The following is a 26,804-nucleotide window of genomic DNA, read 5'->3' as shown; positions in this document are numbered from 1 at the left end:
CTCTCTAAAATGTAAACTCCACGAGGGCAGGGATCTCATGTGTCTCATTTATCTAGTACCTAATGCCTGGCACACAGTAGGCATTTAATAAATATTTATTTAATAAATGAATTAACTTAACTATCCAATAGCTAGACTCCTTGCTAAGAGAACCCCACCTTGCTCCTCTAACTGGGCAAAGCTTCGGATGGGGTGAAGCTTCAGTAGTCTGAGGTTAAGCCGACCGTAGCTCCTGGTTTACCAATAGATGTGAAATGCGCTTCTGGCCAATGAGGCCTGAAAGTGTGCTGAAAGACCTCTGGCAAGTTCTTGTAATTCTTTTTTTTTTTTTTTTTTTTAAGATTTTATTTATTTATTTATTCTTGAGAGACACACAGAGAGAGGCAGAGATGCAGGTAGGGGAAGAAGTAGGCTCCCTGCAGGGAGCCCGATGTGGGACTCGATCCTGGGACTCTGAGGGCAGATGCTCAACCGTTGAGCCACCCAGGGATCCCAGTTATTGTAATTCTTAAACAGGATGCAGAGAAGCCATCTTCTCTTCCCAATGGGGACGTCGGTGTTAGGACGAGATGCCTGGATTGGCAGCGGCCACCTCACCCCTGGGTGAGGGGACCAGCCTGAGAATTAAACCCACAAAATCGAGGATGACAGAGAAGAAAAGTGGAGAGAACCCACGTTTGTGCTTACATTGTTAATCCAGTTGAACTAACCACTCTCGATTCTTATGAAATAATAAATCCCTATTTTTAAAGGCAGGAGTCAGCAAATTATGGCCCATGGCCAGACCACCCTACTGCCTGTTTTCAGAAGTAAAATCTTTTTGGGCAACAGGCATGCTTCTTTGTTCACTTGCCAACCACAGCTGCCTTTGCTGCAATGGCAGAGTTGTGTAGTTGTGACAGAGGCAAAGCCTAAAATATCTTCTATCTAGCCCAGTACAAAAATGTTTGCCAACCCCTAATTTAAGCCATTTACAGGTGGGTTATCTATCACTGAAAGCCAAAAAAATGATAACCTTGCAAGTTGGCATGTGGTATAAATATTTATCCTTGTTCTCTATTTTATTACTTGCTTTAAAAATCTATAAAGAACTTATTAAACTCAACACCAAAGAAACAAACAATCCAATCATGAAATGGGCAAAAGACATGAAGAGAAATCTCACAGAGGAAGACATAGACATGGCCAACATGCACATGAGAAAATGCTCTGCATCACTTGCCATCAGGGAAATACAAATCAAAACCACAGTGAGATACCACCTCACACCAGTGAGAATGGGGAAAAATAACAAGGCAGGAAATAACAAATGTTGGAGAGGATGTGGAGAAAAGGGAACCCTCTTGCACTGTTGGTGGGAATGTGACCTGATGCAGCCACTCTGGAAAACTGTGTGGAGGTTCCTCAAAGGGTTAAAAATAGACCTGCCCTAGACCCAGCAATTGCACTGTTGGGGACTTACCCCAAAGATTCAGATGCAATGAAACGCCGGGACACCTGCACCCCGATGTTTCTAGCAGCAATGTCCACAATAGCCAAACTGTGGAAGGAGCCTCGGTGTCCATCGAAAGATGAATGGATAAAGAAGATGTGGTCTATGTATACAATGGAATATTCCTCAGCCATTAGAAACTGACAAATACCCACCATTTACTTCAACAGTAGAGGGACCTGGAGGGTATTATGCTGAGTGAAGTAAGTCAATCGGAGAAGGACAAACAGTGTATGTTCTCATTCATTTGGGGAATATAAATAATAGTGAAAGGGAATATAAGGGAAGGGAGAAGAAATGTGTGGGAAATATCAGAAAGGGAGACAGAACATAAAGACTCCTAACTCTGGGAAACGAACTAGGGATGGTGGGAGGGGAGGAGGGTGGGGGGTGGGGGTGAATGGGTGACGGGCACTGAGGGGGGACACTTAACGGGATGAGCACGGGGTGTTATTCTGTATGTTGGTAAATTGGACACCAATAAAAAATTAATTTATTAAAAAAAATTCTAAGCTGCAGTGAATTGTGTTGCAAATTCAATGAACAAGTATTGAAGACCTAACCACTTCAAAACTTTTTATTATTTCTATGGCTCTGGGAGTTGACTGGGCTCGGTGAGTAGTTCTCACTCAGAGTCCCTCACATGGTTTTGGTCAATGTTGGCTGGGGCTGCAGTCATTGGAGGGGTTGGTCAGCGCTGGACATCCAAGATGGTGCATTCATGTAGCTGACAACTTATGCAGTTGTTTGGGTTGTTGGCTGTGGCCCTTCTGTGTAGGTTGGGCCCCATTTCTGCCATATTCTATTGGTCAAAGCTGACACAAGACCTTCTTAGTAGAAGCAGGCAGAGAGAAATCATCTTCATCTCTTGCTGAAGCAGTGGTGAGTTCCCAATGCAGAAGAGTTTGTGGGATGGAGATATCATTGTGACTGTCTTTGGAAAATTCCATCTTCCCCCCAGGCACAATAATTCACATCTTTCCCACATGCAAAAATATTGTCACCCTTTTGCAGTGCTCCCAAAGCTTATGAGGATCAGATGGGAAGGCCTGTCATCTAAATACAGTGCAGGCACAACTGGCTCCCTCCTCAGGTGGGGTTCCTCAAATAGTTTCCTGTCAACAGGAATACCTGTGAACTAAAAAGACAGGCTATCTGCTCCCTACACATGTGCACCAAATATACAATGGGGTGTACAAGATACCTGTAGGAGACACTCTTGCTCAAAAAAGGCAGGGGGATTTTACATGCTTTTAGAAATTCAGGCTGACGTTAAAGTGCTTTTAATGAGAAAAAAAAAAAAAGCAGTGGGGAATGGGAGGCATATAGAAGTCACTGGTCTATAGCAATTCTGAAATACAGCCAGATATATGTGTCCTGTTCTATCTTGGGGCATAGCCCTGCCTTCGGGGATTTACTTTCCATGGTTCTATGCTCTGAATAGAACCTTTTCACCCTTTTCTTTGCTACTAGAAATGGTTCCTATTTGCCAGTGAATAGCTTCCCTTGCCTGCTTCCTGCCCATATAAATTTGAAGGTCTAGAGGCTTCTTTCCATTTTTTAATCATCTCTGCCCATTTTAGTACAGACTGGTGGTGCAGTCATCAGTTCAAACTCATAAGCACGTTATGGGTTTCCTAGGAATTGTGTGGAATTTACTAAAGCCACACTCACAAATATTTTGGAGACAGGACCCTGTCTGGTTCAGGCTTAAAGTTAGGACTCTCTGGGGCACCGTTAAAATTCTTAGAAATTGCTTGACTAGCTGAGAGGTCTAGGAGGCACACCCTTGAGTGTTTCTGAAGTCTGAAAATAGAGCCACATCCTTGAGAGAGTCTTCGGTCAACTTACTTTGTGAATAATTTGCTCTCTGGGGAGGGTGCGAACATCAGGCAGTTGGATTTGGAAACTAGAAAGTCCTGGATTCTCTTCATTTTCTCTAAATTATACCTGAAACCTAACAGTTTCCTCTTCCTGTTCATTTCTATCTGCCCCTTGTCATCCATGGCTAAGAGGATTCAGTTGACACTTCCAACAGCCTGCCTGAAATCTCCTTAGCCAGTTTCACTCTCCATCAGTTATATCTTTTATTTTCCACATTACTGCAGGTGGCAGCCTTGCCAACTTTCTACCGCCACATCTCTCCTGTCTTATCTCCAGCTTCCAACGACGATTTTCTCACTGTCAATAATTTTCTCACTGTTCTCATGGAGCCAAAAAACAATCTTCCTGAGACTCTGGAGGCCACGGCCCATTCCAAAGCCAGTATCATCTGGTTCAAGTTTTTAATGGCAACACCCCCACTCCCGTTACCCATTTCTGTCCTGGGTATCTACATCTTTGCAGCATACCATCCAAAAACTTCATGTCTTATAGCAGCAGTGTTTTATGTTTTTTTTGTTCTGACTGGTCACTGATGAGTGGTGCTCCCTGGAGGGTCTTCCACGTGCCTGCAGTTAGAGGTTGACTAGAGCTCATATTCTGATATGGCCGAGGCAGATGTACAGAGAGAGATGAAAGAGAAAAGTCAGAGTTGAATCTTGAAAGGTGAATATGCCTGATCAAGGAATTTAAACTCTAAAACATAGTCAGTGGAGAGTCCTGGAAGGATTTTGAGCAAGAAAGTGATGTTATCATGTCTTTCGTAAGAGAAGAAAATGAGAAGCAGTGTGAGCACAGGACAGGGGAACAGCCAGGTGGAAGCTTGTTAGAAGCTGAGCAGAAGGTATAGGTGGAAGCAAAGAAGAGGACTGGAGAGGAAAACCTGATGTGTCAGGATAAGAAGTCATGTTGAGGCTCACCTGTTTTTTCCATCACTTCTGCTTATCTTCTATCTGAAGGCTAGAATGGAGTCATTTTCCTCTTAACACATCCTGAACAGTAGTACTCTGGGCAGTTAGTGGTTTAAGAATATTTAGAATTATGTGGGTTTTTTTTAAGAATTATGTTTTAGTAGCCCTAAGAGAGTCTTATTTTATCCCTAAGTCCTTCAGAGGATACCATTTGCAGATCTAAGACCATGATGCCCTCATGTCCTGGTCATATTCTGAATTTGGGTCATACATACCCTCTGCCATTGACTTGTTGGCTGGATTCCCATTTTTGACCACTTCCGCCTCCTTAAAACACTCTCACCCTTCCATGTCCATGGCAACCCAGTCTCACTCTCCTACCTCTCAGCCTGTGTCTGTCTTTTTTTCTTTTAAGATTTTATTTATTCATTCATGAGAGACAGAGAGAGAGGCAGAGACACAGGCAGAGGGAGAAGCAGGCTCCATGCAGGGAGCCCGATGTGGGACTTGAACCCAGGACCCTGGAATCATACCTCAAGCTGGAGGCAGATGCTCACACTGAGCCACCCAGGCGTCCCTCAGCCTGTGTCTTTCTGTCATAGATGGTCCCCATCTCTACATGGCAGTGACACGCTGGAGCTGCCAGAAGCCCCATCCTAGGCTTTCCTCACTTCTCATTCCATACTCTTTTCTTGGAAACTTGATATTATATTCAGTGGCTTCCAGCATTTCCTTGCTCCCATGACTCTCGTGACTGTTAGGACGGGGTTTGACCAGAGTTGACAGTAATTCAAAATATTATAAAAATGCATTTCTTTTTAGGGACTTGTCTCCTGTCTTGTTGTTCTGCCATTCTCAACATCGGACCTTTACCTCATACTCCAAGATGGAGCCTTGGGTTTAAGCCACCACAACCACATGTCTGCCGGCAGGGAGACATAAATGTGTCTTTCCAGTTAGGATTCTTTATGGACGTCATGCTTGACACTTTCTATATTTCATTGGTTAATATTTAGCCAGGCGACTACCCCAGCTCCAGAAAGGTTTGGAATATATGGTGGCCAGGCAGAAATGAGATGTTCTAATACTGACAAAGAAGGGATGCGTGAATGGTAGTCTTTGCTATCATCTCCCAAATGTATATATACTCCCAGGTCAGCCTTCTCTACAGCTCCTGCCACTTTGGTATGCAAAGACATCTCAAACCAAATATCCAAGACTGAGCACATGGTCTCCCCCAGGCCTGTTCTATTTTTTGTGTTTCCTTTCTCAGGGAGGGGCACCACGCTATATCTAGCTGGGCAAGCGAGAAACCTAGGAGCCATCCTGGATTCTTAAGATAGATAGATAGCTGGTTCACAATTCATCCTTGCCATGGCTTCTTTGTGGCAGTTTAATTACCTGCCCCCACTGTCTTTGGGCTTTGTCAATTGGTATCCTTTGGCCAATGGTATACGAGTAGACAATTTCTGGGCCTTGTCCAGCTAGAGGCTTGAAATATACTTGCCTGTTTTCACTTGGCTCTTGCCCTTCTGCTGTCTGCCATGGAAAAGCTTGCCCCCATATAACTATTAGTCCTAAAAAAAGAGACATATGGACCAACTGTGACTGGAGGCAGAAATGCCTAACCTATCTAGAGACTTCTAACAAGGAAAAAATAAAGGGTTACTCTAAGCTACTGAGAATTGGGGGTTGTTATTCAACATTACAGTGGAAACCATTGTAACTGTTGTTCCATTGTGGCAGAAACCTAATTAATGCAGTTACCTTGTACATCCTTATCTGCTCCTTCAGTTACATCTCTGGAATCCAATCACTTCCCTCCAGTCCCAGTGTCACCATCTTAGCCCAAGCTATGGCCACTTTTTGTGTGCACCACTGCAATAAGCTCTGGTCTGGTCACACAAACCTTCAGCTCTGGCCCCTTGACATTCAGCTCCCCATCCAGCAGCCAGATTAACCTTTGAAAATAACCAATCTCATTTATAACAGGGCTAGGGTTCGCCACTATCTTGATCTGAGTGATTCTGTTACTCTCACCCCTGTACAGATAATGAGGGGGCTTTCCCATCCACAGTGTCTGTCACTGTGCCCCATTTGACTATATCCTGGTTGCTATTTTACTGCTCTGGGAAAGGGAACTCTGTGTGTTGTGAGCTCGGGGGATAGTTTGTGTGAGTTGAAAGGTGATTATCACTCCTGCTGGGCAACTGATGGGTGAAGTGCAGACAGTGAGAAGACAGCTCAGGCCAGGCCACCTTCAGACAGCACGGCTCTCCAACAGGTACAGTCTTCAGGTGTTGCTAGGTCCCCACCTGGCTCTCTGATGCTTGCTGGGACAGAGGTGTGGCAGTGTCTCCATGCTGATGCTGCCCTCTATGTGGTTGCTGCTGGCCAGGAAATGCCTTTGACCTCAGCACTCTTGCTTCTCATCACTTCCCTCCTCCCACGGGAGAGTCCAGTTTATTATCTACTCATTTAAGTGAACTTCAGTCCCCTGATCTCTTCAGGACGTTGCTTTTTTATTCACTAAGAGCTCTGCTTGTACAAATCAAAGCTTTGGCTTTTACAACTATTATCTCTGAAGTGAAAGTCAGTGGTTGAACCTTGACACAATCTTTGTCTTTACTTTTACTATCCAGGAAAGCACTCTTAATTCTCCCCAGGAATAGATGAGCTGGTTTAGAAATGCAAAAGAAGAAAAGCACAGAAAAACATGAATATATTTGAAAAACACTTCATTGCAGGATAATGCCCCTGCTCTTCACCCACTTAAAACTATTCAACAATTTCCTGTTGAACTTAAGATAAAGAATACAATCTTAAATATTGTCCCAAAGAGCTTGAATGGTCTAGCTTTTGCCTTTCCAGCTAATTGTCTACCTGGAGGTTTGAACGCCAGCCTCTCCAGCCTGCTCTAGATACCTTCAAAAAGCTTTCTCCCATTGGACCTTCCTTCCATCCACCTTTGACTCCCATTCCTCCTTCCTCTGGAAAGGACCTCTAGATTGCTCCCTGCCTCCCCACCCTCCTGCCTCCTTGTTTCCTCTGTATAAACTCCCCAAGCCTGACTCCTTTTATCCAAGGTGCTTCTTTCTGTTGCTGATTATATGGTTACTATCGCTTTCTCCCCGAATCTGTAAGTTGCTAGAGAACTGATGTGTCCCTGTCTTTCTCACCACTGGTCTTCAGTGAATGAACGAATGAATGGATGAGATAGATGGATGAATGGATGGCTGGACGCAGGGATGGTAGTTACTCATTCAAGATGATCTTGTGGGGTGCCTGGGTGGCACCGTCAGCTGGGCATCTGACCCTTGGTTTTGAATCAGGTCATGATCTCAGGGTCTTGAGATCAAGCCCCACATCGGGCACCATGCTCAGCATGGAGTCTGCTTGAGATTCTCTCTCTCTTTCTCTGGCCCTCCCACTTGCAACTCTGGGTCCTGATCCAATTTGGTCCATCAGAGTGAACAATGAGGAGAGCTGACCTTATGAATGGCCAGAATACATAAAGGCCTATTTGGAAAAATTTGAGGTGGGACAATTAAGTCCTTCTAAATCACCCTCTCCCACCCTTTGGAAGTTTTCACATTTGATGTTATTCCTTTGAGTTCCAGAATCTTCTACCAACATCAGATAATCTAAAAAGAGTTCAGTCTTCATGAACTATACATTAGGCAGCTGAATTCACAGCTGAGTCCCGGAGATCAGCTGAGTCCCGGAGATCAGGGCAAAGGTAGTTGGATGTCAATGAAATGGAGAGGTGGGAAGGGACACGGAGATTGTGACGAAGACCCTGGAAGAGAAGTCAACACATCAAAGCTGTCATCGGCCTCACAGACTTGCCAAGCTCTGACGCTTTTACTTTCATGCTTCGTGATCCAGCAAAAAGTCATTTCGTTGTTTTGATTTCTTGCTCCCAAGGAATAAAGATACAAAAACAAATAGGGGAAACTTCTTTAGCGACAAATGGAAGCACATGGACATAGAGACCAAGTGTTTAGCATTTGAATATATCACTTGGAAAGCTTCACTCATTGGCCTGTTTATTCATTAAAGAAACACTATTGTTGATCCTGGACCGGGCACTGTACTAGGCAGTGGAAATAGACAATGAACAAAGCAGACACTGTTCCTCCTCCCACAGAATAGTGGGGACTTTCCACAAGGGCTTTTAGAGAAAAAGACATATGTTCTTCTGGGTCTGCCCGGATGCCCATGGCTTATAACTGCCTGGAAGTGTTGGGACATAGAGATTTGGGGAAAGTTGGGGAATATATTCTATTCCTGGGAGGCCCAGGGAACTTTGAAGGGTAAAGGAAACAATATTCTTCTTTCCCATCTTTCTTCGTTTTGGTGACAGGACCAGGCACGATGAGGGGAGAGGGGGAAGAAGGCTGGATGCTGAACTCCAGGAAATGTCATCATTGTGGTTTGAGTGACTCTGATGGCCTGATGCCAGCCTGCAGCTTTGAAGCTTTGCTGCAAATAGAGAAGAGAGGCCCAATCTGCAAAAGAGAGTTTAACTGGCTGGTGATGAGAATCAGTTACATTTGTGGCATCTTATTTCACTTATTTCCTTTTGTTCCTGAAATGCAATTCCTACCCTTCTTCAGTTACATAAGAGCTGGAATCTTCATGCTCTAGCATCTTAGCTTTAATGAAATCGCTCCACTCCTTTTCTTACATGTAGTACACATCCTTTCCGCCAGGCCATCACAGAGGGCATGTACAAAGTAAAGCCACTCTGCAACTGCAGTAACAGCCACATAATCTGTTCCTATAGCTCTGCGTTGCTTTGAAAGATCAATATTACTTTATTGACAATTTCCTATAACATGGTTAGTTTAACAAAATACAATTTGAAAAATAAAAATGTGAGCATGACTGTATCCTTACAAGTTCTCCTTCATTTCCTGTCCTCTGATGTTTCGTAGGCTTTTTCATGTCCTACTTCATTGCTGGCTAAGCGAGAAAGCCAAGAAAAGCTGGCCTCGAGCCATGTGAGAAGAAAGGGTGTGGTAGTCAGGGTGTCTCAGTTGTGAGTGATAGAAACACAACTTGAGCTAGCCCATGTGAAAATGGTGTGGAGGGAGGGTTGGGGCTTGTTAACGGAAGAAGCAGGAGGTGTCTCTGGCCAAGAAATGAGCAGTTGTCTACCTTAGAGGTCAAAAGCAAGTGGTTCCATCTCTTACCTGCCCACACCAGTGCAATTATGAGGATAGTGGTGATGAAGTTGGAGAGGAAATGACTGTTCTGTCTTCTTGCCCAGTGATGTGGGGCTCTGTCCTGGACTCCCCTGCTTGGCAAATAAGACACAGAAAGGCTGTTTACACAGGCTGTACCTGCTTCCTCACTGCCCATACCTGCTTTTACTCTGAAACTGTGTGGCTAGATTACCGACAACCTCCGTATTGTTCAATCTAATGGACTTGTTGGTCTTTATGTCGACATTTCAGATACGCTTGACCACCTCTTTCTTCTTGAAGCACTATTCCTTTGGCGTCGAGGACACCCCACTGTCCTTGTTTTGCTTTTGCTGCTCTGACCCATTGGTCATTCTGTTCTGCTGGCTTCTCTCCTCCTTTTGTTCCCTCAATGTTGGACTCTGTCTAGGCTTGGTCTGGGCCCCCTCTTCCAGCCTCTTCCTGTGCTTTCTCCTTAAGTAGTTTCATTTACCAACATTTCAACTTAGGTGGCTCCTTGGCATCTCAAACTTAATATATAAAATAGGCCTACAGGACTCTTGATGTTTTTCTGCCTACCCCAGCCCCCTTGGTCCACATTTGGCTCTCTCTCATTTCTCAGTATGAAGCCCCTGCCATCTCCCACCTAATGCCCCCAAGTTACTGGGGACCATCCTTGATCCCTTGCATTTCCCTTCTTCTCTATCAAACCCAATAGCAAGTCCTGTTGGCTGACCTTCAAATTGATCTGCTGTGAGCCTGTTTCCCTGAGGTCTCCACCACACAATCTGGGTCAAAGCTACTACTCTCAGGTCTCCTGTGGTTAATCAAGTGGCCTTCTAACTGGTCTCACTACTTCTTCTTTTGCCTGTTCCAATGTATTTTCCACAGAGTATTCTTTGCAAGGCAAATTATGTCAGTTCGCTACTCAGAATCCTTCAATGATGTTCCACTGCCCTAACGATAAAGGTCAGCATCTCCAAATCCCCCAGGTGCTGCCTCTTCTAATTCCTCTTAACTTTATGACCTTATCCCTGCCTGTCTCTTACTCACTCACTCTGTCTCAGGCACACAGGCCATTCCTAATTCTTAGAATACACAAAGCTTTTTCCTGCCCCAGGGCCTTTGCACTCACTTTTCCTTCTGCCTGAACGACTTTCTTCTATTGCCTATTCATTGTCATCTTTGAGTTGTGACTCAGCCAAAATGTCACTTCCTCAAAAAGACCATTGTTGATCACCTTATTCTCTGCTCTAGCATTCTGTCATTTCCTTCCATGTACATATCATCATTTGCAATTATTTGTTCATTTAATTGTCTATTGACCTTCATATTAGACCATAAGCATCACAAAGACAGGAATAATAACATCTGTCACTTATCCTGAATGCCTAGCAGAACACCTGGCAGATAATATGTGCTCAAGGAATGGTTTTTGCATGAATAACATAAAAATAGCATCAAAGATCATGAATAGTATGTCACTGAAGGCTCTAGTTTTGACTACTGAACTATAGATACATTTGTGGGTGGAGGTTTTTTGGAAAATATTTAAATAATTTGGAATTGGGATCTTACATTTTCTTAAGATGTACTCAGAGAATTCCATGCTGGATTAATTTTCAAATAGAACAAAAGCTTGCATTTCTGTAGAGAAGAGCAGGAGAATGTCTATGGGAAGACTCTTACTCCAATTTCAAAAGTTTCTAGTAAGCAAGATATATGTGGAATATCCTTGAGATTAATATGGAAACTGAATTAGAATCTCTACAGGCAACAAAGCAAAAAGGGTAAGATAAAACTGAGATGCTCTTTGAGGGGATAAAACTATGACTTTGCTGTCAGCAAAAACTTTCAGCTCCTGACCACCATCCTCCCCGCAAGGCCCAACAAGTTATTTTAAAAGAATCCTTCGAGTTATCAAATAGGGGGCAAGATTATGTGAAGGACAGAATCTGGTTTATAGCCATCTTCTGACAATTTCTTAGATTAGCAGAAGATGAAAACAAGCTTTCCCGGTAGCTGTGTTCACCATCTTTTTTTTTAAGATTTATTTATTTCTTTATGATAGACACAGAGAGAGAGAGAGAGAGGAGAGAGAGAGAGGCAGAGACACAGGAGGAGGGAGAAGCAGGCTCCATGCCGGGAGCCCGACGTGGGACTCGATTCGGGGACTCCAGGATCACACCCTGGGCCAAAGGCAGGCGCTAAACCGCTGAGCCACCCAGGGATCCCCTGTGTTCACCATTTGACAGTGGTATCATGGGACCACTTTGTTTCTTAAGAAAGAGCTCTGAAAAAAAAAAGATCAATTATTGATAATTAGTGTGTTTCCTTTTACACAGTTTTTGCTTATTTTCCAAACACTTCAATTTTTAGTGAGGTTGCCTAATAATTTAATGTTTGAATAATAGAGAAAACAATTATAAGTGCTTTTCTTGCTACTTGCAATATGTCTATAATTTCTCTGATGTGTAAGGTATAAAATATTTGTTTTCACAATTTTTTTATTTAATACATTTTGCAGTCATAAAAATATCAGTGTTAATGCCAGGGTGCCTGAGTGGCTCATTGGTTAAGCAACTGCCTCAGCTCATGATCTCAGGGTCCTGGGATTGAGTCCTGGGTTGAGCTTCCTGCCCAACAGGGAGTCTGCTTCTCCCTCTGCAACCCCCCCCCCACTCATGCTCTCTCTCTCTCTCTTCCCTAATAATAAAATCTTTAAAACATTATCAGTGTTAATGTCAATACTTTATTATTAACAAATGTAAAGTGATATTGACAACATGCCCACTTTGTTGTTTGGTTTCAAGTCCTGTGATCACTATTCTTGCTTGGCCCCAGCAGCCAGCAGCAGTGAGAGGAGGAGACTGGCCAGCCATTAGGCACCCTGTTTATTACATGATGCTTCACACTGATTGGAAAGTTTGACTTTGATCAGGTTTGTTGATCAAGGTGTTCATAGCTCACCTGCTCCAATCTTGCCTGGGCTGGTATGCCTGATCCAAACTGAGGTCATGTGGCTTTTCATCCAGAGGAAAAGGATAGACCTTCGTGTCACATGTGGTCAATCACTACAAGGTCAATCACTACATTACCTATGGTGTGGGTGGCACTGGTACTCCATTTCAGTTGAGGGCACTAGGGCTTAGAGAGGTTAGGTAGTTTTCCCAAGGTCCGTCAGCTACTGTGTGTAGGGACCAGGAGCTGAGCCCATGCTAGTCTGACACCAAATCCTTTTTGGCTCTGTCTCCCTAGCTCAAGGCAGGAACCACCAAAAACACAGCCTCAGCCTTTCTAAGAGAAAAGGAGGAAGAATCAAAGTGGTTTTGTGTTGTACTAAAACTGTGATGAAACTTCAGAGTCCTGTTGTGGGCTGCAGACGGTGAAGAGTGATTTTGACAACAGACTTGGCTACCATTCAGAGGCACCCTCCCTTCTACAGCTTGCTCTTAGCCCAATATAAAATGGAGAAGGGTCTTCTCTTTCTCACTCTTGCCTTCAAGGATGGTTAATCCACTAGGAGGTGAGGTGAGGAGAACCTCATCTCTGGGAACATCTAGGGAGGCTTTCATCAAGCTCAAGTTCCTATAAAAAATTTAATTGCAGATATTCCAGTTATTAAGTTGTATAATAAGTACTCCTGCTCTTGCTGCTAACACTGCTACCACTGGTTAAGGTTCTCAGATACCTAACTCAACTCTCTGTCACTGCAGCTTTGTGGTGGATTCATGATCTGCTGAGAACATGGCAGAGCTTTGGAGAGAGCTCTGATACGGTTGTGTTGATGGCACCTGAAAATGAAAGTGTTTATTGCTTTCAGCGTCCGCCACCACAGAAGTCACATTTTAATCAGTATTCTAAATATTTAAAATACTTAAATTATCACTGTATTTAGTTAAAGTGGTGTATTCTAACGACAACCTAGTTGGAACTTACTATCAACTCGCATTAGGACATTCTGTACACGGCTTGCCTTAAATGGATTTTTAACTAAAACTCATAGATTTGTTTTAATCGGCACACATTCTTTCAGATTACTGTGTTTGCCTCTGTTGTAGGCTTCCAATAAAAGCTAGCCACTGCTAAATTGAATGGGTAAAATGTGCAAATAATAATTGACAAAACATTCATGCCTCGTTAAAGTAAATACCCTTTGGAAATAGAATAAAACAATAGTATGTATGGAAAGTATTGTAAAACACAGCTAAATCTCTCCAAGGTAATGGCAAATCAGAGGGGCTGTCACAGCTCGTATGTCACTCACTGTCAGAAGTAAATGGTATCAGCCTTTCTTAACCTAGGATTTGACTTTAATGCAAAACAATTTGGCCCCATACCAAGTTACAATAAAATGCAAATGGTGGCCAGGCCTTGTACCTTCCCAAGACTGGAACTAAAGAACAAAGAAGTGGATCCCCACCAGGCCTTACTGGCAACACTCAATTGACATTTTAGGGAATTAAGCACCAATAAATCAGAAATCAACTTGGGTTTGGGTGTAAGTTGTACATGTTGAAGAAAGCAGCATTGCTCTACTGGAGTTTTGGGTTTTGTTTCTTATCATTGAAACTATGACATGAAGGAATATGGCCCCACTGAATTCTTGAACCGAGGATTTTGGTTATTTTTGCATTGTCAAAGGCATGGCAGTTTATTCAAGCTGATAAAACTGTTCCTGTTCCCTCATGAATTTAAAGAAACTGGACTATATAAACTACTAACTAGACATTAAAGAGCTATTTTTTTTTAAGTAAAGGCTTTCCTAGCAAGCACTGTAAACAATTTAAAAATGTATCAATAAGGAAAATGTTAAAATACAGAATGTCTCAGAGACATACAATTAAGTTAAAAAGTGCATAATAATATATATGATACCACAAGATTTATAAGAAAGAATCCTCTTTATGCATATATTCACATACTCCAAATTATAACGAGGGCTCCATGGGAAGAGGAGATGACTGTGGGGCAGGAAGGGGAAGGATTTGTGTCTTATATTGAAGGTAGATATTAAGAAGCAAAACAAAACTAGGTGCAAATGGGCAAACAAACAAATAAGAACCTGGAGGATCCTAAACTATTAACACTATGTATTAGTTTCTGAGTGCTGCCACAACAAAAAAGCATAGACCCAGTGGCTTGAATAACAGAGATTTAGTTTCTCACCTGTTCCGGAGGCTGAGAGTCCGAGACCAGGGTGCGGGCGGGCTTGGTTTCTCTTGAGGCCTCTCTCCTGGGCTCGCAGGGGGCACTTCCTCCCTTTGTTTCCACGTGGCATCTTCTTCATGTGGCTCATTCCTGGGGGCTGTCCCTGTCTGTACCAATCTCCTCTTCTAAAAACACCACACACATCAGACTAGGTCATGCCCTAAAAGCTGCCTTGTAGCTTGAATCACCTCTCTGAAGATCCTCTCTGTACACAGTCCTGTCTTAGGGTACTAGGGCTTAGGACTTCAACAGATGAATTTGGGGGTCTCACAATTCAACCCGTGACACAGGATTTTCATTTTATTTTATTTATTTTATGGGAATTCAGGCTGCTTCTATCAAACACAACACAATTTTAATAAACCACATGAGGAAAACCATTCTTCAGGAACATTTGAACACTGATGATAGCCTTACTTCAATAAATTTCCTCAACCTTAAATTAAAGTTGTACTCTTACCATGACTGATTACTTGCAACTTAAAGTATTTTCATTTTAAATTCCTGACCAGACCGTGTGTGCTCCACAGCATATCAGCTTTAACAACAACTATCTGGTTTTACGCTAGAGAGAGGCTAACAGATACACCAAAGAGGACTTTAAAATGTGTTCTAGTGGGACACCTGGGTGGCTCAGTGGTTGAGCATCTGCCTTCAGCTCGGGTCATGATCCTGGAGTCCTGGGATTGAGTCCTGCATCGGGCTCCTGTCAGGGAGCCTGTTTCCCCCTCTGCCTATGTCTCTGCCTCTCTCTCTGTGTCTCTCATGAATAAATAAATAAAATATTTTAAAAAACGAAATAAAATGTGTTCTGGTAAACAAAAATCTCGGATACTCCAGTCTCCCTCAGCTTCACTAATAGTCCATATAGAGGGGCCCTAATTCAAAATGACCAGTGTCCTTATAAAAAGGGAAGCTTTAGACACACATGCAGCCAGGGAGAACACCATGTGATCATGAAGACCGTGGTCAGGGTGATGCTTCCACAAGCCAGAGAAGGTCAGAGTGCCAGCCAACTCCAGCAGCTAGGAGGGAGGAGTGGACTAGATCTTCCCTCATTGCCTCAGAAGGAACTGGCCCTGCCAGTGCCTTCATCTTGGACTTCTGGCGTCCGGAACCGTGAGACAAAATTTCTGTTTAAGGCATCCAGTTTGTGGTACTTTTTTGGCAGCGCTAAGAAATTGGTAACCGTGCATATCAATAAAAAGAGTGAAAAAAGAGCCCTCTGAAAACTGTCTTCAGACAGCAGACATCACTGGGACACGTGGCTCCCCTTCCTATAAGTATTTGTTGAATTTGATTCTCTTCAGTTACTTGTCCCCTCGTGGCTTTCTCTCTTCCTGAGAAGATCACATGGGCCCATAAGTGACAGGAAGACCTGTTTGTGGCACCACACAGAGTGCTTCAGTCTACCTCTGGTAAATCAGATGTTTGTTTCTGAGTGCTGTTGAAGTTGTCATTCGCTTAAAGTCATGCCTATCCCAGAGATGGGTTCAGATGAGAAGAAATTAGTTTTATAACTCAAACTTACCAGCACAAACTTATTTGCAGGCATAGATTTTGAAACAGCACAGCATGTGTTCCTGGGCCAGGCACAAGTGTGGTGACATTCCCTTCTGGCTCTCCACTTGTTTATCTTCTCAGAGACCATTCTCGACGTTTTGCAGCCTCAGCTACATTTCTCACTTGGGAGCTGGCCGTGGGGATCCCCGTAGCAGTTTTGGGGAACTGAGATAGAGAACCAATTTGCATTTGTGGCTCATGCACTCACCCCATCCTGTGGAGGGCTAGCTTCTGAGTATTCCACTGCTTGAAATTTGGGTGTCCCAGCAGCTATGGGTCAAGTACTACAAAGTCTCGATTTTAATGTTTATTGTTTTGTTCACAATGGATGCCTTGCCTACCTGCAAATGCACCCATAAGCAAAACACAGCTAGGATGGGTTCATTTAAAAAAGAAAAAAGAAAGGGAATTCACATCTTTTGAGCACATACCAGGTGTAGGTTTCTGTGCAGACGTTAGCTCATTGAGTCTCAACAAAGATAAAACCCACTTGGAGACAAGGTATTATATCTCTATTTTCACATGGAGAAATTGGTGTTTGGAGAAGTTAAATTGCGTGCCCATTGACTCGTTTATGGTAGGCCGGGATTCAAAAACCACATCTGTCTGACTGTCAGGCTTGTGCCTTTTCCACATTACCGACAGGGTTCTAGAAAGGCTGGGCTGCCATGCAGACAAGAAGCAGAAAAGCAGGCTGGAGATTGTTGCTGTGAATGGGTGTAAAACGGAGCTGAGAGTTTCTAGGCAACCAAGGAACAGATTGCTGGGCTCTCATTTGATAAATAGGCCAAAGCAAGTCATCAAGAAAAAGAGACTTTCTGAGAAAAATCACTCAAAGATCTTTTGTAATTATGGCACCGATATAATTATGTCCAACACCTCCCACAGCTCAGAAACTGTGTGATCTCCCTCCCTTGGAAAACGGGGGCCACGATGGAGTGGGTTCAGTTGTGGGAGATGACCAGGAAGTGTGGGCAGAGTGGGGAGGTGAGTGGCAATCACTGGAAGCAGGGTGCCAAGGAGATGCCAGGCCAGAGTCGGAATGAGGGGGCCCCAGCAGGGTCTCCAAGTCACGTGGGTTAGGGCCCCGGGGGGGGGGGGGGGGGCATGCCGGCAAATGGAACCAGTGCTTGGAAAGGTCAAAGCAGACGGAAATAGGTTAAGTCTGGAGTCATCCCTGACCCAAAGGCGATCTGATTATGTGCTTTGTTCATTTTAAGTAGCCGATCTGGGGTTCACATATAAGGACGTATAAATAAACAGGCATGAGCATTTTCCAACTGGTCATTTTGGCCATCATTTTACACAGGTCTAGTTTGAGGAAGCCTTTCCTGGGGGTGGTGGTGGGGGGCTCGGTGGGATGCCAATCTTGGGGGAAGAGCAGTCTAAGAATAGCTGGGCCAAGTGGGTGTAAAAGCAGCTGAGCGCGAGCGGGCTCCTGTGCCCTCGGAGCCTGCAGGGAGGCAGTGACGAGCCGTCCTCCTGGGGCCCGGGAGCCCTGCAGCGGCCCGGGGATCCGAGCAGTGTTTCTCTGAAGCACGAGGGCCCTCCATGGGGTCCCGTGGGCCTCGGGGCTCCCCAGGCCTGTCACCCCGGCTCAAGCGCGGGTCTTCACAGAGCCAGGGTGGCCGGAGCCCTGTGCCCTGGGCCCGGGGGCGCGGCTCCGTGGAAGGCGTACCCAGAGCTCGTCCGGGACCCCCGGGCCGCCCTTCGCTGCGCGCTTGGCCCGCAGGCAGGGGCCTTGCAGAAGCGCCTGCTCCCATGGGCAGTGCCCCGCTCGCCAGCCCAGCGCGGGAGTTCTTCCCCACCCACCGCGGGGAACCGGTGTCCGGAGAGCGAGGGGCTGCAGAATTTGAAATAAAATGTGTTTGAGAGCCGCTTGGCTCTCTGGACCCGGCAAGTGGCTTTTCTCAGAGGTTTGAGTCTTTACAACTTGGGAACTGGAAGAGAAGGCCCCGCTCCTGTGGCTCAGCCTCCGTGTTGTGGCAAAGACAGTGAGGACTAGTTTTTCTGGGATCACAACTGGAATAGAGGAGCCGAGACTGTGGCCTGCTCTGACTGTGGGTGTGGTGCTCCCCCATCCGATAAAGAGGACCAGCGGGGACCTCAGAGGGCGCAGGGGTGTAAAAGCTTCAGGGGAGACCCGGCTGGCTCTGGCTTTGGAATTGGAGGTGGGGGAGAGGGAGACCCACCAGGGGAAAGGGGAGGGGGAAAGCAGGCACCGGGCAGGGGCTCCTGGGGCCAGAGGGGAGACCAGCCTGGGGAGAAGGGAGACCTAAAGCTGAGTGGTGTTGGTTAGAGGTTTGGATTGCAGGGACACCTGGCTGGCTCAGTGCTTGAGCTTCTGCATTTGGCTCAGGGTGTGATCCCAGGGTCCTGGGATTGAGTCCTTCATCCAGCTCCTGGCAGGGAGGCTGCTTCTCCCTCTGCCTGTGTCTCTGCCTTTCTTTCTCTGTGTCTCTCATGGATAAATAAATACAATCTTTAAAAAAAATTTTTTTTAAAAGAAGTAAGGATTGCAGAACCCAGGGCCCTAGCTAGTTAGGTAAGTGGAGGGGACACAGCAGCACGTATTACTCAGAAAGGGGAAACAGCAAGCATGTTGTTTCCAAGCTGAGCCTCTGAGAATGACTCCCTCAGCCTCCCTGGAACCCTGGGCTCTAGGAGAGCTGAGGCCTCTGGCAGGATCAGAAAGCTGGAAGTCACACCAGGAAGTCACTGCTTCCAAACCAGAACCCATCACCCCTGCCGCAATCCGGGCTGGTAAAGTGGATGCTCCGTGCCCTGTTTCTCTTTCCACATACCTCAGTTTCGAATCCAAATACACTTGGGAGCACCCGACAGGAGGAAACACATCCAAGCTGGAACCTAACTGTGCGGGAGTCAAGAAAATGTGGTTTGGGCCTTCACTTGTGCAGCTTGTTGGAATGCTAGAGAGGTTTGGAATGGATGTTGGACAAGCCAGTCCACTGTATTCCTCCACTGTACAGATGGAGACCCTGGGGCCCCAAGATGGAGACCTGTGCCTGGGAGCTTAGGTTCATGTGGTCAGAAGTAAGGAGTCACTGATGAGTGCTTAGCCACAGGAGAGTCAGGAAGACAGTGTTTTCTTTATTTAAATTTTAGTTAGTGGACATACAGTGCAATATTGGTTTCTGGAGTAGAATTCAGTGATTCATCACTTACACACAACACCCAGTGCTCATCATAAGTGCCCTCTGTAGTACCGATCACCCATCTAGCCCATCCCCCACCCACCTCTCTCCATCAACCCTCAAATTATTTTCTATCATTAAGAGTCTCTTATGGTTTGTTTCCCTCTCTTCTTTTTTTATTTTTCCCCTTCCCATATTTTCATCTGTTTTCTTTCTTAAATTCCACATGGGTCATACAGCATATGCCTTTCCCTGACTGACTCATTACACTTAGCATAATACCTTCTAGCTCCTTCCACATTATTGCAAATGGCAAGAATTTCACTTTTTGGTGGCCAATAGTCCATTGTGTTTATATACATTTTCAACATCCATTCATCAGTCGATAGACAGTTGGACTCTTTCCATAGTTTGGCTATTGTTGATAATGCTGCTGTAAACATTGGGTGCATGTGTCCTTCTGAATCTGTATTTTAGGAAGCCAGTGATTTTTAAAAGACTTACTTAAAAACATTATTCAGCTAAATTTGTCTCCAAGAAGTCTTGGGTAAAAAGGACTATGCAGGAGATCATTGATTCACTATTCTAATAACAGAGATATTGATGGCACAGAGTGGGGCAGTGGGGGTCAAAAGGAAGAGAATAGCAACAGCAAGTTGGGAATATTTGACAACTGATGAGGTGAGTAACAAAATGAATCTTAAACTGTGCAGAAAGACTATATCACCAGTCCTTGAACTCTCAGTATCTCCTTCAGTGCATGGCATGTAGTAGGTGTCCATCCAATAAATGATAAGCAAGTGAACGAGAAAGATAAGTCAAAGACGGTGAGTGATTGTCAAAAGGCAGGTGAGCAAATAACTGCTTAAAACAGTGAGTCTGTCACTTCTGCTTTTATTCCATCTTTGTGACCAGTAGCCTGAGAAGTAAATAGAGCACTTTATAAAGAGTCAAGGAGGAGAGTAAGGAGCTTGCAGGGTAGAGAAAGGGGAGAAAGTAACCAATAGAGTTGAGCACTCCTAGCCAGGTGGAGAGAACCCTGACTTCAGACACTCAGTGACACACCAGCAGAGAGGGCAGGGTGGAGCTTCTCCACAAGGTCTGCATGCCTCTGCAGCTGACCTTTCTTCCTTTCCTCTCATTCCTCCCTGCCCCTGCCTCTGCCCCTTTCACAAACTCCATAGCAGCATAATTAGAAAACTAAGGTATACATTTAAAAACCAAAAGACCAGATGTAGCTGAAAATCGAAATGCTGACACAGAAGGAAGACTTGCAGTAATCTCAGCGAATGCAAAAGGAAAAGACACAAACATTAAGCAAACAGCGAAGACAATAGACACAGGATAGATATGAAGATAATCCAACATAAGAATAATTGGCATCCCTGAAATAGAGGATCGACAAGTGGAGCAGCAGATGTACTCAAAGATACATACAAAAAACTTCCCAGGATTGAATCTGCATATTAAAAGCACACTCCATGTTCCTGGAGATTTTCACACTATCAGCTCTGTTCCAAGGTGTATCCTGGAGAAGTGTTTGAACTTTAGGCATGTAAGAAGAAATCTCCAGGCTTCTAGAAGAACACCATCAACTCTAACAGAAACAAATGAGACTGACCTCAGAAGTCCTCATAGCAGTCAAAGCCTTACATAATAGATTAGTGTCTACCAAACTCTGAAAGAAGGCGTGACCTATGATTATTGTAACCTGTCCAGATGCCATTCAAATGTAAGGCAACAGACAGACATCTTTAGACAGTGTCACAAGTCTTTAAGAAAATTTACATTAAAACCTTACCAACCGATAGATAAATCATGGTTTCAAAACAAAGCCCATCAAGGGTAAGGAAGCTCTGATAAAAGACAAGTAAATATGGAATTCACTTAAATATAGAGTCAAAACTAAGTAATTATGAGAACATGTAATTATAGAGCACAGTGTATGTGTTAACAAATCTGGAAAATACTGAAATTATCACATAACCTACAAAATTCAGAGAGGGTCAAATGGAGGAAGCATGAACATTTTCATCTATTAGAGAGAAAGGAGTTGTATCGGTATTATCCGAAACTGATACATAAAGTTACAGAAATTAACAATAATCTAGTCTCTAGTCTCTGCCTCCTTCCTCCTTCATAATCACTTTCTTAAATCCTACAGTGATCTTTGGGAAACAGCCCTCTTGTGCTGAAAAACTTTATGTGACCTTAGTAATTCTTCCAGCTTCACTTCAGTTTATTTTGTTAAATGCAACCAAAATTAAGTGCCTAAAAATTAGAGACAGCTTCTATGATATGATCCCAAGTGTGTAAAAGTGATTTTGCTCATTAACTGTCTCTACCAACTATATAAATAGAAAATATTCAGATCATGTTCTTATTTATGAGTGATGGGCTCAAGGTCATGTCTCCTTCAAGACTTTGAATTCTTCATAATAAAACATATTTTGCTCTATTTTAAAAATTGTTAAGTTTGAATAGAGTTGGAATATAACAGTATTTTCAGGTGTAGACATAGTGATGCTACAACTCTATGCATTATGCCAGGCTCACCACAAGTGGAGCCCATCTGTCACTAGACAACGTTATTATAATGCCATTGACTGCATTCCCGGTTCTGTGCCTTTTGTCCCCAAGACTTATTCACTCCATAACTGGAAGCCTGTCTCTCCAACTCCTCTTCACCCATTTTGCCCATCCCCTGCCCCTAGCAACCATCAGCTTGTTCTCTGTATTCATGGGTCTGAGGTCTGATACTGTTTTTGAACAAAAACAATAATTTATAATTTATTACAATAGAAAGGCTGGTGGGAATTATGCCAAGATGATGACCAGAGGTCATTCCAGGTGATATAAATGTGGATGATACTTAATTGTGCAATCATCTCAGAAAAAGTCCAGTCATTGGCAGGGCCTCCCAGGTTCCTCATGTCACACTCCCTGCTTACCCTCATCCCCTCTGCTTTCTTAATTCCTCCATCAAAGTCATGTATTCCATGCTCTAGGCATATTGAGCCACTTGTAATTTCCTGCCAGGTGGTCCACTCTCACTTCTGGGTCTCTGCATTTCTGTATGCTCTGCTTGCACCACCCTTTTGCCCATACTCCTTTGCCTAGATTATGCCTTACTCCTATTCTTGAAAATTTTCTGTTACTATTTTTTATTGTGGTAAAATATATATAACCATGAAATTTATCTTTTAACCATTTTTAAGAATGCAATTAAGGGGCATTATATACTTTCACACTGTTGTGCAACTGTCATCACCATCCATTGCTGAGACTCTTTTCATCTTCCCAAACTGAATCTCTGTCCCCATGAAACACTAACTCCCCATTCCTCTCTCCTCTCAGGTCCTGGCAACCTTTATTCTACTTTTCATCTCTATGTATTTGCCTATTCAAGGTACTTCATGTAAGTGGACTCATGCAGTATTTGTCCTTCTGTGCCTGCTTATTTCACTGGGAATGGAGTCTTCAAGGATCATCCATGTTGCAACATGTGTCAGAATTTCCTTCCTTTTTCAAGGGTGAGTAGTATTCCATTGAGTGGAAAGACCACATTTTGCTTTTCTATTATTTACCTGTTGATGGACATCTGGATAGGGTCCACTTTGGCGGTATTGTGAATAATGCTGAACACTGATGTACAAATTCTACTCATTTGCAGATTCTACTTGGACATTATCTTCTCCCTGATTTCTTTATTTGGGAATGGTACCTGCCCATTGTGTTCTCATGATATTTTGTGTATATACCGTCATATCTGTTACGTTGTACCATAATTGCTGACATATAAGTTCTGCTTGTCATCTTCCACTAGACTATTGGTTTCTTTTTTTTTTTTTAAAGGTTTTATTTATTCATGAGAGATATACACACACACAGAGAGGCAGAGACACAGGCAGAGGGAGAAGCAGGCTCCATGCAGGGAGCCTGACGTGGGACTCGATTCCTGGTCTCCAGGATCACACCCTGGGCTGCAGGCGGCGCTAAACTGCTGCGCCACCAGGGCTGCCCTATTGGCTTCTTTAGAGCAGGAATCATTCTATTTCATCCAGGATTCCTGGTGGCTCACCTAATGCTTAGGACACAGGCAAAACTCAATTATATTTAGGAAAGGGACTTATTGGCCAGGGTTGTAGCATATTCTAGTAACACAGCTGGACCACTCATGTCAGAGAATATAGGAATCCCACAGACATTCTAATATGCAGGCCTACCAGGGTTCAAAGCTGGCAGGGAAAGGGGAAAACAAAAAAACTAAACAAAAAAGAAATAATGAGATAGGAATATCTGAAGATGTCATATCCCTGGGAACTATTATGGTAGCAGCCCACACCCATATTGCTGAGTCTTTAGCATTTTTAAGAATTATCAGTTGCATAGTATTTTGGGGTTCTCTAGAGAGACAGAACCAATAGGACATATATACATGTAGAGATAGGGATTTATTATAAGGAACTGACTCATGCAATTAGGGAGACTGGCAAGTCCTAAGATCTGCAGTTGGCAAGCTGGAGAGCCAGAAAAGCTGATGTACAGTTCCTGCCCAAAAACCAGCAGATTCAAAACCTAGGAAGAAGTGATGTTTCAGCGTTAGTCCAAAGGGAGGAAAAAAGCTGATGTCCCATTTTAAAGGCCATCAGGCAGGAAGAATTCTCTCTCACTCTAGGGAGGGGTAACTTTTTGATCTATTCAGGCCTTCAAGTGATTGAATAAGGCCCACCCATATCACAGAGCGCAATCAGCTTAGCTCAGTCAGTCTACTGGTCTAAATGTTAATCTCATCCAAAACTACCCTCACAAAAACAAACAACAACAACAAAACTACTCTCACAGAAATGCCCAGCACAACATCTGGTTACCCCATAGTCCAGTCAAGTTGACACACAAAATTAGCCATCACACATAGCTTCCTGAGCCATACACGTGCCCAATTTTCTGATCTAACATGGGGGTGAGACAGGGAAATAACATTTGGAAAAGGAATATGTTTGTACTTAAAATACATGTACAAGAATCCTCAGCGCTTCTTCATTCATAAACAAGAAACAACCCAAATGTGCATCAACAGTAGAATGGATTTTCAATTGCAGTATATTCATACAACACAGATGCTCTGCATCATGCTGCCAGGAGCCAGCGACGGGGAAATGATCTGGAAAAAAAAAACATGGATGAACCAGGCTCCGTACAGGAAGCTGGGCTCCTTATATTCCATGGCTTTACCTTCCTTTCACTTTTCTCCTGTTTTGCTTCACTCAGTTCTAGAATATAATGTTCCCAAAATAAGATTTCAAGGCAATGATAGTGTTGGAGGTGGTTTGTTTCCTATTTTGAGATGGGCTTTCCTAGTCAGCAGGGCTCACAGTCCCGGCACCTAAGTGTGATGGATGCCCAAGCAGCAGCCAGTTAAGTGTGGCCAGAGGACCTCTGAGCAGCTCTCTCCACTTCCAGAGGGCAGGAGTTCGGTTCCCTGCAGTGCAGTCGAGGACTACAAGAAAAAGGCTGATGGATACTCTTGCCTGATGGCAAGAGATTCCCAGCTGGGGTGGGAGAGTGCTCCCTCAGGAGCAAGGAGGACCAGGGTGCAGGAGGACAGGCTCCAAAGTCTCTTGAGAGGCTGCACAACAACTAGCCTGAACCCTTAGAAAATAGCAATGTTTTGAAAGACAAAACACCCCCCTTGGAGAAGGAAGACTAAGATGACATGATAAATGAGACGTGTGATACCCGAGTGGCCCCTAGACTGGGGGGGGGGCACAGTTTAAAGGGTGTTATTGGGATAGTTGTAGAAATTTCGATGTTGGCTGTATTTCAAATAATATACTTTAAGTAAGTTACACTGCCTGAATATGAAAGGAATTTCCTGAATGTTTCTTAGAAAATAGATGCTATAGGATTTCGGGGTAAAGAGACATGAGATTTGCACTTTCAAAAGACTCAGGACTCACCCCCAAATCTTTGTCTTTTTGTATTCCACCTGTCTATTTCTCTCTACATATATAGAGAAAGCAAATGTGGCAAATGGTAACAACTGATGGATATGTAGATAAAGGATATGGGGGTTTTCACTGGACCGGTTTTGCAACTTTTCTGTAGGTTTGGAATTTCTCAATACAAAGTTGGGAAATTTTTAAAATTTGCATTCTTCATATAGTCAAGTATTTGACATTTTCTTAATAATTTCTTTCTTTCTTTCTTTCTTTCTTTCTTTCTTTCTTTCTTTCTTTCTTTCTTTCTTTCTTTCTTTCTCTTTCTTTCGAGAGAATGCATGCACTGCAGGGAGGGACAGAAGGAAAAGGAGAGAGAGAGAATCCCAAGCAGACTCCATGCCAAGCGTGGAGCCCAACACGGGGCTGGATCCCAGGATCCTGAGGTCATGACCTGAGCTGAAATCAAGAGTAGGACGCTTAACTGACTGAGCCACCCAGGAGCCCCCTCTTAGTAGTTTCTCATATTGGTTTATGTATAGAAATGTTTGAAATTGGCTACAATGTCCAAAATTCCATGACTGAGTGAAATACAGGAATCTCAGAGGTGGCCTGGGTAACTGCCCCTACATCCCTACTGCCTTATGTGTGTTTCCTGGTGTAAGGTTAGTGTGTGTTAAATATTTTCTTCATCCTTAGTTTTTATAGAGTCTTACTTATATCCAGAAATTATATAAAGTACGTAAATCTTAAATGAATATCGTGATTTTTACCTGCGTATGTATGGCCCTGGAACCATTTCATGATACAGAATGTTTTCAGCACCACCAAAGACCCCTCTCATTTTCTCTCCTAGTTAATAGCACCCCTTCCTGGCAAAGGGTGACATTATTCTGACTCTGTCGCCATAGAGTAGCTTTGCCTGTTTGTGAACTTTTAAATGAACTCATATTGCGTGTGTTATTTTATGTCTGGCTTCTTCCTTAAATAATGTTGTTGCATAAGGCACAGCAGCGGTTTATTGTTTTATGCTGCTTAATGATATTTCATTGTATGGATATTCCACAATTTAAAAATCGATTGTACTGTTGATGGACACTCGGGTTGCTTCTTATGAGTAAAGTATCTAGAAAGATCCGTGTACATGTATTTTATGGACACAGTTCTTTTCTGTTGGATATTTATCCAGGAGAAGAATTTCTAGGTCACAATATGTATATATTTTTAGTTTTAATAGATACTACAAAATAGTTTTGTCAAGAGTTGTTCTCAATTATATTCTAAGATCATATGGCTATTGCTTCAAATCCTTGTCAACACTTGGTATCGCCATTTCTTATCATTTTAGCCATTCTGGTGAGGGCATAGTGCTATTCCTTTGTAATTTTATTTTATTATCTTTTTTAAACTTGTGTTTTTGTTTTTGTTTTTCTTTTAAGATTTTATTTATTGATTGATGAGAG

The 26,804-nt window shown here is 43.5% G+C and overlaps 1 protein-coding gene across 14 annotated transcripts; it reads right to left on the bottom strand.

Annotated features, from left to right (window-relative positions):
* Positions 1-2,042: 2,042 nt before the first annotated feature.
* Positions 2,043-16,388, bottom strand: LOC112669474 (uncharacterized). 14 transcript variants are annotated; one of them, XR_004818183.2, is made up of 5 exons: positions 16,216-16,388; positions 14,643-14,809; positions 9,483-9,589; positions 7,464-8,769; positions 2,043-6,961 (listed from the first exon to the last, which is right to left on the bottom strand). XR_004818183.2 is itself a non-coding variant. In XM_035720043.2 (4 exons), the coding sequence occupies exons 1-4, from the start codon at positions 16,333-16,335 to the stop codon at positions 6,807-6,809; spliced, it is 549 nt and encodes a 182-aa protein (XP_035575936.2). In that variant the 5' UTR covers positions 16,336-16,388; the 3' UTR covers positions 2,043-6,806. The 14 variants fall into 14 exon arrangements, 9 of the variants coding, with proteins under 9 accessions (XP_035575936.2, XP_035575938.2, XP_035575932.2 ...); XR_004818210.2 differs by lacking the exon at positions 2,043-6,961 and adding an exon at positions 12,444-13,061 and having other exon boundaries at positions 7,006-8,795; positions 9,483-9,586; XR_004818208.2 differs by lacking the exon at positions 2,043-6,961 and adding an exon at positions 12,444-13,061 and having other exon boundaries at positions 7,006-8,769; positions 9,483-9,586.
* Between the last annotated feature and the right edge of the window lie 10,416 nt (positions 16,389-26,804).

Source organism: Canis lupus, chromosome 25, assembly GCF_003254725.2.
Source record: "Canis lupus dingo isolate Sandy chromosome 25, ASM325472v2, whole genome shotgun sequence".
Taxonomy (NCBI): domain Eukaryota; kingdom Metazoa; phylum Chordata; class Mammalia; order Carnivora; family Canidae; genus Canis; species Canis lupus.
The sequence above is the reverse complement of the archived record's forward strand: the minus strand, read 5'-3'. Positions and strand labels throughout refer to the sequence as shown.

Bases quoted from the DNA above. Each gene is read 5' to 3' on its own strand.
- LOC112669474 (XM_035720032.2), bottom strand. From the start codon at position 16,335: ATGGTCTCTGAGAAGATAAACAAGTGGAGAGCCAGAAGGGAATGTCAC. The intron at 14,810-16,215 runs GTAAGTTTGAGT...TGGTGTTTTTAG, and splicing joins CTGCAAATAAGTTTGTGCTG to AAGAGGAGATTGGTACAGAC. The intron at 8,770-9,482 runs GTAAGAGATGGA...CTCTATTTGCAG, and splicing joins AATTGCACTGGTGTGGGCAG to CAAAGCTTCAAAGCTGCAGG.